The 13,618-nt window shown below is 36.7% G+C and overlaps 1 protein-coding gene and 1 long non-coding RNA gene across 2 annotated transcripts in view; one reads left to right on the plus strand and one right to left on the minus strand.

Annotated features, from left to right (window-relative positions):
- The window catches only part of LOC135702530 (leucine-rich repeat-containing protein 58), a 35,992-nt gene extending 25,260 nt beyond the window's left edge, over nt 1-10,732 (plus strand). The window contains exons 3-5 of the mRNA XM_065223609.1: nt 9,597-9,786; nt 9,960-10,053; nt 10,142-10,732. Of these exons, the coding sequence (XP_065079681.1) occupies nt 9,597-9,786; nt 9,960-10,053; nt 10,142-10,220 (363 nt within the window). The 3' untranslated portion in view covers nt 10,221-10,732. The remainder of the gene's footprint in view (nt 1-9,596; nt 9,787-9,959; nt 10,054-10,141) is intronic.
- Nucleotides 10,733-10,860: 128 nt separating this feature from the next.
- On the minus strand, nt 10,861-13,012 carry LOC135702457 (uncharacterized). The gene is made up of 2 exons (XR_010517702.1): nt 12,636-13,012; nt 10,861-12,382 (listed from the first exon to the last, which is right to left on the minus strand). It is a non-coding gene; the product is annotated as an uncharacterized LOC135702457 (long non-coding RNA).
- Nucleotides 13,013-13,618: the final 606 nt, after the last annotated feature.

Raw genomic sequence — 13,618 nt, forward strand, 5'->3', positions numbered from 1 at the left:
CATTACCCTACACCGGGGCAAGTAGAAACGCGTGGGGATGTTGAAACGGTAGATGTAGCTCTTAGCGGAAGTGAATAATCACTGAGATTATTTCTAATATAGTTTGCGGTAGTACACAACCCAAGTAGCATTTCTTGTTTTATTGCACTCTATTAGTGGTTATTGAGATCAATTTCATAAAACCGCCAATAAAATTAATAGCTCCAGCACAACCTTTTGATAACCGCTATAAGATCGTCATACAGCTTAGTGGACCACTCTTGATAAGGTTTATAAAGCATGTTTGAGAATCACAATAAAGCTGTCTTAAAACCTTTTGTCAGGAAGCCTCATACTCTACAAAAGGTTCTCATAGCCTCTATAAGAGTAATATTGTATCCAAGCAGTTTTATTACGCTTTGGTGAAAATCAGTTATAAAGCCAATTTAATTTTTATTGGCATCAAAGCAACCGCCATAAATTAGCTTGTTGTTGTTCTGTTCTGCTGAAACTTTTTTTCCAAATGGAAATCTTTAGCGGTAAAAATATGTTTGAGTGTTGGTGTCAAGATCACCATGCCATCAATTTTGTTTCATGGCGACATTAGTGAAAATTTTAAAGAAAATATATTACTTTTTAGAAGTTTCAAAACATATGCGGTTGAAATTTTATCGTGTATATTGAGATAATATGAGCGTTAAATAAATGCGCCTCCAAAATAATTCAAGTTAACAAAAAAGATTGTTTCAGAAATCAAATGAATTTGATGGAATTACCTTAATTTTACAGAAAATTGATCTCAATACATAAATTCATACCAATGCACACTGGAAATCATTCCGGATCTCTTATTTAGCCATTATTTTATTGAAATTTCTTGGATTTTATTCCAAGGATAATGGCATTTTCATAATGACAATATGGCGACAGAGGACAGCAGGCAAGAAAAACACCAAGCGCAATTTCTTGCTTACATTGCACACTGGGTCAGGAATGCAACCTAGCGGATCAAAATTAATAACTCCGAAACGAAGCATTTCCGCGACTTGGTGTCTTCGGCAAAATTTCTCGTCATAATAAGGACCATCTATTGACATAAACAAATAGTTCAAAACTCTTCCGCAAAGATGGTGCCACAATCTAACTTCTTTCTCTGACGTTTTGGAGACTTGATGTTTTGAGCAAAGTTGTTTATCTTGACAAAATAAACAGCTATTTCAAAGACGTTAAATTTCCACTGTCTACTGGTTCCAAGTTATATGGAGTTAAAGAAAAAAATGTTGAAAATATGGTTTTTTTTCTGTTTCGGTTTTTTTTTGCTTACAGCTTTATAATGTTTTATTATTCTCTTATGCAAATACATTAAAAAAATAGATTTTGTGAAGAAATATACTGGATGAAACTTCAAATTTCAAAGATATTGTTGAAAAAACGAGAAAAAAAAACACAATTTTTGAACATTAATATCTCCCAAAGCGCAAAAAATCGCAACCTGTCGACTTTCTCTTTCGTTGATAACTTATTCACAGAACCGTTTCTTGATGTGTTTGTCGTATTGGATGCTAGATAAAAGCTTCTTTTATCGATTTATGTGCTGAAAATACCTGGGAATGTCTTTACATGACCGTGGGGATGCAAAGAGAAAGTTGACGAAGCGAATCTGTCAATATTACTTAGAACCTAATGCAATGTTCAGTTTGAATTCATTTTTTTTATTTGAGGGCAATGTATATTCCTATTCTACGGGTGCAACCGATGAATTTTACAAACATTTAGAAAAGTTTTGAATGGTACATTAACCTTTATGAAAAGTTATGCGTGATTTCAACCTTTTTGCCCTAGGACTGTCACCATTCCATGTATTTCGACCAAGATTCGACCGTGTCACCCCATGTATATGCGAGCGAGAACGGAAGAATCATGGAGATTGCTGACGTTTTTCTTACGCACACTACGTCGAAATGTTTTCATGCTCATACTAACAATTTTGTTGATTTTCTTTGCGCTCCGCTTGGAAGTACAGGAAAGTTTTGATTCTTTTCTATGTTGTAAAAATAAACCACCTATTTACATTTCTGACAAGTCGCAACTGAATGCTTATAATTGTTTTAAAATAACTGTTTCATGGCCAACTAGTTTTATTGCGCTTATTTATAAAGCAACGAAAGGATTATTTTTTTGGTTTTATAAGGGCAATTTATATTACTTTTTTGTATACTTCAAAGCAATCATAAAACCTTTCATAAGTGAAAATAGCATAAGCATCAGTTGGTTTTTTAATTAGCTTTATAGGGGTTTTGTAGATAGCTATAAGAATGTTTCGTGACTTGCATTGTATATGACCGTCATAAAGCTGTAGGTAATGGTTGCAGCTGCAGTAAAACCTTTATAAATTTGGAATATAGCCAAGCAGCTCTAGATTTGTTACTTGGGAATGCCTCTCAAAAATAATTACAGTGAATATTCACTTCCAAACAGATATCCGTACTGTTTCAACTTGCACCGGTGTACCTAAACTATGATGTTTACTATCGAAACATTGAACAGGTGGACTAAATAGTGTCAGTTCCTATTGTAGTCGAAGTCGATGTCAAATTTAGTGTACATTGATCACAGCAAAATAACTCAACATTGATCAACCAAACGTAGTTATGTAGGGGAAATTCTGTCAATTCTTAATATTATCTCATGCGTTAGATGAACCGTGGTCTGATTATGCTTACATGAATTGTCGCGAGTTTTGAACCATAACCGAAACATTGAAATACTTTAAAAATTTAAGTTAAAGTATAATAATCAAAAATGCATGATCTACATCAATTTTGCGTAGTTCTACGTCATACTGCGGTCGTGTCTAGGACACAACCCTTTAATTTTTTACTTTTTCTAGCATCCTGGAAAAAAAAACTTACGAAGTGTTTCTGGTTAACTGACATGGTCATGTGGTAATTTATGGTGGTCCTGAAAAGGACCGTTTTGTCGTAATGGTTGAGTAATGCTGAGCTATTAGGGTGTTGAACACGGATGAGGCTGGCGAGCTGTATGTTGTTTGGAGCCAGCGTTGCCAGTATTCCAGATTTATCTGGATTTTCCAGATTTTTAGTCGTCTTGCCAGATACACAGACAGACCACGTATATTTTCCCAGATTTTTTAAACATGTTGCTTTAAAAATATCACTGCAATTGATTTATCCTCTAATAAAAAAAAATAAAAAGCCTAACTTGCTACTTTAATTATTAAAGGCCATCAACGTTGGACATTATTGGAATTTTAAGGTAATTCTGAAAATAGTTCACAGTTAAGTGTGAGGCGAATTCTTTGTGAAACCAAAGGAGAATTTCAAGCTACTTCTGAGTAGAATTACATCCATCTTTGTGGGTTTCGGGGTCGTGTGGCGTCACCCATCATTTAGGCGTATTGTGAGTGCCACGAAGTGAGGGTTTGATTCAGGTGCAAATTTTGGCAACCTGAAAATTTCCCTACTGGTCTAATGGGTGTGGTGTGTTGTTCGTTGTCTAGTGTTAAATATTTAGTCTGTGCAACCTCTGGTTGACGACGGTGTCAATTGTCTTGTCAACTCTGATGACAATCGCATGGAGATTTTGTCAATAAAGGAAATACAATCCGGAAGAGACATCATAGAAAATTCTTATGATGAAACTTAAGGAGTATGTTGATACGAATCGTGAGAATAATTTCAATGGAATTCTGTCCAATGTTTCTATGGAGATTAATTTTAATAAAATTTTAAGCGCAATTTCTGGGAGACTTTCAAAACCATTTTGGCAAAGTACTTGTGTACTTAGGTAATACTGAAAAGGATTTCAAAACAATTCTGACCTTACCTACAAAGCAGTTTAAAGGGAATTATCGGATAGGTCTGAGAAGAGTGTGACGGTCATTCTGAAGAGTGTACCAAGGAAATTGTTAAGAATATTTTAAGAATTTCATAGAAAAAAAATGGACACAAAATTGAGCCAATTCTTGGGAATTATTACCAATTTGAGGGAGTTGTGGAATGAGAGAGTAAATTATAAGAGATTACAAGATGTAATGCTCAGAACTCTTAGAATGTTACTGGAAAAGTTTAGATATTTTCAAGATTATTTTAAGGGAATATAGAAAAGAAATATGAAGGAATTCTAGGATGATTCGAATTGAACTAAAAAAAAGGCGAAGATATCCTGTGAAGCGTTCCAAGTAAATTCAGACTAACAAAAAAATTCATGATCTGGGACGCAGGAAAAATATAAATTCCGGAATTTAGAATCATTGTAACTTCCTGAGACTTCAAAAATGAAGCTATCAGACTTTCATTTTAGTAATATAATAAAAGTATTCTTTGGTATAAAATTATTCGTAATGGTCATGCAAATAGTGCACAGCAAAAAATAAATTTTAATATTACATCCAAGAGGATGCACTTCAGTCATGTCGAAAAACTCATGTAATTTTTATGGCCACAAAAATAAACAAATGCAGTAAAAGCAGCGTAATGTCAGTTCATGCACTGTTTTAATGATAATGTTGTCCTTTTTGGCAAGTAACATTACACCATATATTCGACACGATTGAAGTGCATCCACTTTGATGTGAAATTAAAATATTTTTTTTGCTGTGTGGAGTTACCCGTAGTTTAGGTAAACTGTGTGTGAGTTCCACGACGTTAGGCTTTGATTCATACTTCAGCCCGGTGAATTTTGCTTCAAAATAAAATTGCCTACTGGTCTGCTGGGCGAGGGGCGCCCACTACCAGGTACAGAGCAAAAAAAATGTAATATCGATCAATGTAATTCAAGCTGAAGTATGAAATAATGATGTAATAGCAAAAAGCAGATACAATATTACATCAATGGATGTAATTTTGTTCACAAAATCGATGTACATCGTACAACGTTATATTACACAACCGATGGATTGACCTGGTTGCAGCAGTTTGGATGTAATATTCAACAACTTTTTTTTTTGTGTATGAGTGCGTGATATTTAAAATACATTGTAGTAATTTAAATACTTTGAGGACAGTAATCATTCGATTTTAAATACTTTTAGTTGTATTGAAAGTAATCAACATATAATTGACGATAATTAATGTAATGGCAAATAATTTAAATGTTTTGAAAATAATTTAAGTATCAATAATCAATAATTTAAAGTATTTAATAAAATTTAGAGTGTATTTAAAGTAATGAAAGCAGTAATGACAAGATTTTAAATATTTGTTCAGTAGGCTGCGTAGTATTGAAAGACTAGTGCGTGCCCCTCGCTGCTGGGTGTTGTGTGTTGTATGATCCATCCCATAAAATTTCCATCCCAAAAAATCCATCCCATCAAATCTCCTTGATTTTTTGCTTTTAATTCTTTTTAAAAAACAACCATATTTTCTGCTGTTTTTTACCCATATTTAACTCAATGTTTGAAATGCTGCGTAATGGATATTTGAACTTTTTGGGCACACCGTGTCAATACTTTTCAACTTTTCCATGATTTTTGCAATGCTAACAAGTTATTTGCTTTATATAATTTATTAAACATGTAATTTATAACCATTATAGTACTTTAAATAAATTCCAGATGATCATACTGACCTATTTTAACGGGAGATTGGCACATCACTTTGATTTCAATAGTATTATGTTAAAAAGAGGATTTTTGGAGCATTCAAGATTTTTCTAGATTTTATATTTTACCTGGTCCAGATTTTTCTGAAAATGACCTGCCAACGCTGTTTGGAACGAGGGTTATGCGCTTGGCAGACCTTTTTGACGTTTAATCGTCTTTCTCTATCTAGCACACATGGATGAATGGACGGTTTGTTTTCCCACTAATCTGTTTCCCTCTTGCTCGCACTCGTTCGATTTAAATGGTGCAGTAGTGTGCGCCGATTAAACGTCAAAAAGCTCTATAGATGACCCACAGCGACTCACGAAGATGGATGCCGATCAGTAGTGGTGAGGCTTCTTCCTCTTTCTTCGGTGAATGGACGCTCTTGTGGGCTGCAGTGCGCTAGGATTGGGTGATCTTCCAAAGATCGATCTCTTTCATGCCGATTTCCGATTTTTTGGATCGATTCTCGAAACATTGATTGTATCCTGTTCCTGTATCCGTTCAAAATTTTGAAACCATCATCACTTTCATAGTTCTTCTATTCTCCACCGGGCAAACTTTGATTTGCCAATCGGATATTGGGGGAATGGGCTTTGAATGCGAGAGGCTCCCAAACATACAAACTTTGCTCTTTCATTATGCATAATCTAGTGTGACGTAACGTTGAATCATGCATAAGAACACCGTGAGAACGATAGAGTCGACTACATTCGCACACGGTTCCCGTGCTGACTGTTCCTTATTTTCTCACTCTAATCAAAATTTCCTTCGATGAGTGAGAAAACCGAAACGCGAGCGAGAACGCGAGTTGCCAACAAAACTTGAATTAATTCAAAACAAAAATACTAGCGAACCTGCCCTAATAAAAAAAATACCATAAGCGGACGATAACCCAAATGATTGAAATATTCCACAAATGGTTTGGATGATACCCCGAACACGTCGTTACGCAAATTAACCATAACATTTTTATTAGGGTGGCGGTGAACGGCGGAAGGTGGATTAAAATTCTATTGCAGAGAACCACATTATTTTATTAATTTATTCGGAGAAAGTCGTCTGTCACTTCATTTGTGCTACTACACTGCCTAATCGCAGATCAGTCCCATATGGATTTTCGTCATTTTTGTGATAAAACTTTTGTTATGAAAAATGTGACAATAACATAAAGTCAGTTTGTCCCACCAAGCAAAGTAATCGTATCCCTAATAAACAAATACCATAAACGAACTGTATCCCGGATGGGTAAACTACCCCACGAATGATTTGGATGATACCCCGAATACGTCGTTAAGCTCTCTTGTATGGTTATTTTTATTAGGGATATCAGTCCCATCCTGAAATTCAATCGTTCAGAGTTAAGGGCCACCCACATTAGATCCGTTTGCGTTGCGTTGACGTTAATTTGACAGTTAGACAATAGATTTAGATGTCACTTTGCCGCAACGCGTCCGATCCGGATCTAACGTGCGTGGGCCTTTACAGTTCTGCTGTTTGACTTACCTTACCAATCAGGCTAAGGCCTTGTTGTCCTCTGCTGTCCGAAGAAGTCGTCTCCACTCTACTCGATCCATGGCCACAGTTCGCCAGCCTCGTAGTCTGCTTTTTGAATTGCCATATTTTTCGCTGATATCAAAACATGCAACTGATTTTAACTTGAAAATATTATCAATTAATCTACTATGATTTTCAAATATTTACATGGGAATTTCACTTCGTAACTTCGACTGCCATTTTCTCAATGCCTACTTTTTCCATATGGGACTGATATGCAATTTTAGGCAGTATAGTATCTGTCAAATCTGATGAGTTTCATCACTGTGATTTGGACAAGGGGCAAGTCAGCCGTACTCAGAGCAAATAGTTTCGCTGAAAGTGAATTTGAGCAACTCATAATTACTCAAAATTGATCAAAGTAGTTTAGCTTTTTTCAACAAATACAAACCTTCAATGAAAAATCGAAACAGATGCCATCTACTGCACCTATCTATTGCACCGTGGACATGCTCAGCTTGTACCCGAAGATCTTCGTTTGCTGGCAGGTAGGGACAATCGTTGCCCTTCTTATTGACATCATGACATTTCTGTTCCTCCTGGGATATGAGCTTCGTGGCGATGTTCCTTGTGCTTTTGGTTACTACTTTTGTTTTCATCACCCATTTCATTCACATAATTTGTGGAGAATTAGAAGGAAGTCAAATTTCAATTGTTGCGATTAATTGCAGTTTATGAGCGAATGATTTTGGCGTATGGACACTATTCGTTCTTGAGCTAAAACGCAGTGTATTCCAATAGGAATTCCGGAGAATCCCAGAAGAGCTCTGTGCTAAACTTTTCCCGTCAGATTAGTTCAGGGCAATGTATTTTCGTCAGCTGCATCATGCATCGTCCTTCTTGGTGGACTCAATTCCTCATGCTACTCATGGGAATTGAGCAAAGTGAAACTGTTCCTCCCACCACTGCTAAATACTCATAGAAGCAGAAACAAACGGTACCACCAGCCACAATCCTAAAACAGTACAGCTCGGTAACGGTATCCGTTGACTCAGACCTGGTGGTTGTCTTGAATCATCGTAACCATCCACACATTCTGTAACACCGATATCCTGGACAGAATTATATAATCCAGCAAATTCCTCAGCAGCACCACAAGTATCACATCCAGAAGAACTTAAGCAACAGTTTTCAGTTGCTTATGAAATTACTGTTGAAAAATATGACAGATTTCTACTCAACAATCAGATTGCTATGTGTATTGGATGTTGATCAACGCGAGTTACTCAGAGTTACTCAAAATTAACTCTGATTTTACTCATGATCAAAAGCGGTCTTGCCCCTTGGATTTGGACTACACGGCTAATCATACCAACTCAGCAACCGAGAATAATTGACTCAGAAAATTTTCTTTCCGTACGAAATTTACTCAGATTTGGAAGAAACTGCAGTTACTCATAAGCTATGAGTAACTGCAGTTTCTTCCAAGAGAAAGACGATTAAGGTGATACTCTGAGGAAGCCTTTGCGTGAAACTTTAAAGGCACAAACGTCAGCTTCCACAATTCATACAAATTTGAAATTGCTACTCCTTGTTTGCTGTGCTACTACAAACAGAGAGTAGCAATTTCAAATTTGTAGGTTTTGTGGAAGCTGACATTTGTGCCTTTGAAGTTTCACGCTAAGGCTTCCTTAGAGTATCACCTTAAACGTCAAAAAGGTCTATGGCAAAATCCATACGCAAACGTCAGACTGTGCGTGAAACTTGGCGGACTTCGTACTAACCTTATAGTCCATTGAAAATTCCCATAAGAAACTGTCAATCTTTGCTAGAAGAGACGATGTTTCGGTGGTGCCGTCAACGCCAATTGGTTCGATTTTGGGGTCCCTTTTTGCATCACCAATAAAAACTATAGATACTATAGATTCCATAGATAAGCGGAGGAAAAGTATAATGTAGCCAAACGAACTGTCACTTAGTGTAGCCAAACGAGCATGACGTCATCATGGTGTTGTTTGAGGGAGAAGTATTGTAATATTATGAGCACAAAACGCTTTCCACACTCCACATTCCGATTTATTTCGCGAACAACGGAAGAAGGATATAGTATAGTATCTATAATAAATATAAATTTAGATAAAATTTTAATATGCTGTAAAATTTTGGTGAAGTGCGCAGAATTATGGCAGTTAGCAGTACCTTGATCGAAATAAGAACGATCATATCAGTATCGTTGAACTATACAATTCGAATACAAGACGTATCTATACAGTAACACATAACATCTTTAATCTCGAATCAAAACTCTGTTAGCTATAAAAAAAGTCCTCAAACCGGTATTTATCATCGTAATTATGGCCATTGACCTACACTCAGTCGCATACAACTGCCCAAGTACCCGATATCAGCAATTCAGTTCAAGCCAGTTTAATCCTTGCATAAGCAAATTTCTATCACGTCACCATCACTGCAGCAACCTACTTAAAGTACGTCGTTCTTGCTTCATAATTTCCAGCTCAGTCTACGTGACAACCCGCTGGTCGTGCGTTTCGTAAAGGATATGACCCTTAATCCACCCACCCTGCTGGAACTGGCCGCCCGTTCAGCGAAAATCGCTTCAATACCCTACGGTCCGGAGGATCTGCCTCGGTCACTGATTGACTACCTGCAGACGGCCAACTGCTGTGTTAATCCCAACTGCCAAGGTAAGTTATCAGAACTTAAGCCTCCCGCACTTGACTGTCTGTCCGCAGAGAGTGATTTTTCTTTGTCCGATTGGCTTGGGCTACATTGTTTTAAATTGTCCCCTGCTCGAATTAATCACCGCTCTGATTCTCATTGTGTGATTTGTCTTATCTCTCTTTCTCTTGCATGATAGGAGTATTCTTCGACAACCGTGTGGAGCACATCAAATTTGTCGACTTTTGCGGCAAATATCGTATTCCTCTGCTGCAGTATTTGTGCTCCTCCAAGTAAGTTTCCCCGACGGTGTGGTGTGAGCTGCTCGGCTGAGCTAAGCGAAATTTATTAATACTCGTTGTTTTTTTTTTGTTATTGTAGATGCATCAATGACACCAAATCGACGGATGTTTACGGTGAGCCCAGCAGCAGCATGATGCGGAAGGTATTGCTCGGGTGATTTTGGTCAACACGTCTTCTTTGTTAATATCGCAGCGACGACGAGGGTTTGTATTCTGTCTCTCGTTGTCTCTTGCTTGTTTATGTGGTCCTATCCATGGTGGGTATAGCAGCTTTGTCACTATATGGACGGGAAGATCGCGGGGGGAAAGTGCGGTTTTAGAGCAAATTGTAAACAAACTCGGTCGCTGTCCCATACAAAAAACCAACATGGCTGAATCATGAATTTGACACACTAGAACACCTATATGTAGTCACCTTGGTCCTATCCTCTATCATTAGGTATATATGTAGAAGGTTTACCTTAACGAAGCCGGATACAAATATTGTAAAACAATATTACAAAGCAAACTATTTACAAATCCACATCGGCAATCTATAGAAGTTGACGCTCTATGCTTCAAGAACGTTTTTTTTTTAATTTTCTACATTGTGATCTGCTCTTAGAGCATTCGAACTCCAGTTCGATTTTAAACACTATCTACTAGCGAAATAGAGTGAAATACATTGTGCAGATGAGTTGAATAAGTCCTGTGTGTTCTCAGTGATCCGAAATAGTCCAATAGGGTGAAAAATGCCAACTGTTCTTGCACAATAGCGACCCAGGATTTCACATTTTCATGTTCAAAACACACGCTTCATATGATTTCATTTTTATTTCCTTTACAGTTCGTTATAACATTTATTGCAATTACTGTGTGTTTTTGTATCCATGTTTACTGCTGTTTCTCCTGTTATCAATTAAATTTTATTTGTTTCACTATACCTTTACATAAGCTATAACAAACATACAAGTTTTTACAAAACTCTTTCATATTATCCATTTTCCGTTTTTTTTTTAATTCATTCCACAAGTTCCATAAGAGAACCTTTGTTTTATTTATGGTCTTCTTCATCCATGGAATTCGTTCCTGTATTGGACCTCTATCATAGAAACTGAAATTTATTTCTAGAATTAAAAATTATACACTACATCTACTGCTGCTTCTTCCATCGTACAGGATTTTGATTTAAGTTGTTTATATCTCATTTCATTGCTGTTAGATTGCTCTAACTTTTCCTTCAATGCCCTACGCAGAGATATGCTTCCGATGGATACAAAATTATACAGCTTGCATTTTTAGTTTTGAAATTGGTTTTTGAATTAGTTTTTTTTTTGTTAAGTACAACTCGTAATTAGTTAATTCACGTTTGAATACGAATCCATCGCCATTAAAAGTATTACCTTTTCTGTCTTATTCCAGTTAGTTTACCTTTCAACTACTTTTTTTTTATTTTGTGAGAAGGAGAATAAAACTTTTGTCAATTAATCATTTTCTGCGATTTGGATGTTTGCATTTGAATCCTTTGTTTTATGACTTCAGCTGTTTTGTGTAAGTTTTTAGTTAGTTGAGAACATAAGTGGAACTGTAGTTGTAATTGTTTCTTCGTTTTAGTTTGAAATGCAAGCTTTTGCTTGCACTTTTAATTTCGCTCTCCAAGTAGACATCTAAAAATGAGATGACACTGCCGCTATATATGTTCTGTTTTTTTTTCTTCTTCTAGAAAATAAGTGATTCTCGAAAAACGGTGCGCACAAAAGATGGATCTCTATATGAACTTTATCATATTAATGGCCACTCAATTGTGCGTGGATATTACCCCTTTCGGTTAGGAATATTATTGAGAATTTTCTACAAAGATATTAAAGAGATCAAAGAGCAAAAATGTGGTTCATCCACGGTCGAAAGTAAGTTGAACATTCAAAATCGTTGAAATTGTTTTGTTTTACCAACGGGTAATATCCACTGGGTCAAACTAAAAAGCTAGTTTTGGGGAACACAGGTTATGTTCGAGTAAATTCTGTTTCCTTTTCCCTACAAAAATGTTAACATCTACGAATGATTGAACATCGACGATGATACCAGTTCTGAATACCGTTAGAGTGTTCCTTATGACATTTTATTTCAATGGTGTCTTGTTGCTTGCAAATACTTTTACATTTTTTTTTTGCTTAATGGTGGGGATAGTTATGTGTTAACGTGATATTTTGTTGTTGTTGTTGTTGTTGCGATTCTTATGTAAGTTCATCGCTGTTGGCTACTTGGTTATGATTGAGATGCATTTACTACACACTTTTGTCTTATACCTGATGAGACGTACGCGTGCCGACAACTCTGGAGTCTTAGGCTGTGAACCATTTGCCGAGTTAAATTCAACTCGTAGTTAAAAGTGACATTTCGAAAGTTATTTCTTATGTTCGAAAATCCCTGTGTTACCGATCGTTCGGATTTCGAGCAGAACTCAGCCACGGTTGTCAAAATTTAACTTCTTGTCTGTCAGAAACAACCACGCTTGGATAGCAGGGTTAATCGATAACTTTTCATCTGTCAAATTTTAACCAAAAGTTAAAATAATCCACCAAATGGTTCAGAGCCTTAAAGATTTCAATATTCGTTCGTGTTTTTTTTTCTTCGAACGTGTGTGCTAAGAGTTTCGTTTCATCACTGTGCCGAATAGTATGTAGTGGTAAATCTAGTAGTTTTTACGAATTATATTTTTACGACATTTTTCTCTGTTTTCTACTCCTACACTCTAAGGCAATCGAAAGAGTTGATACAGAACGTTTGTGCTGCACTGCGGATAAAACTAGCAAAGCATTTGATCACCAACGGAATTTAATGGCTCAACGAACTGCTGTATATTTCGCTTTTAGTTTTCCCTTCCAAAGGAAAACATGAACAAGGAGATCTTTCGCCCCTGCAAAACGCATCAACTTCGGCTTAAAAGGTAGACGTCGTGCCATCAGGGGCCAGTAGCCTGGGGGGGATGTGCTGTCAAATCAGCCTACTGATCATCTTGTATGAAACTGGTTCCAAACGTAAACAAACGCTGTAGGTTTCTTATGGCTTGTTTACGTTTGGAACCAGTTATGCGAGGTAGGCGACGATTGTTCGTATTTGACAGCCACCTCCCCCCCTTGCCAGTAGCAGAGCTGGCAGATGTCATTTTCAATGAAAGTCATCGGATGAGAAAACGATTATAGAGATTTACTTCAAAATCTCTTCGATTTTTTTTCTCGGTGCTTTTGCTGTTGCTTTTTTTTTAGCCAGTACAATCTATTACAACTTTGCATTGAACAAATTCTAGAAAATTGTTAAGCTTAGCTGCAGCAATGCAAAGAGAAAATCGATGAAGAGAATCGATCATCGCGTATACGCCCTTATGCATGCTCACTGTCCAATTCTAGATAGAGCTGGATTAAGGGCGTAACACCTTTTGTAAACAATGACTTCTCTCGATGATTTCTAGGAATACAAGGCACGACCACGCAAACCAACATTACCGTCGGGTAGGGGAAGTCTAGTCGTGATATTTACCAGCTCTAGCCAGTAGCATAATGAATTCTATAAGACATTT

The sequence above is a fragment of the Ochlerotatus camptorhynchus genome, unplaced genomic scaffold (genome assembly GCF_037179485.1).
Source record: "Ochlerotatus camptorhynchus isolate MF236.1 unplaced genomic scaffold, CSIRO-AGI_Acam_v1.1 ptg000193l, whole genome shotgun sequence".
Classification (NCBI taxonomy): domain Eukaryota; kingdom Metazoa; phylum Arthropoda; class Insecta; order Diptera; family Culicidae; genus Ochlerotatus; species Ochlerotatus camptorhynchus.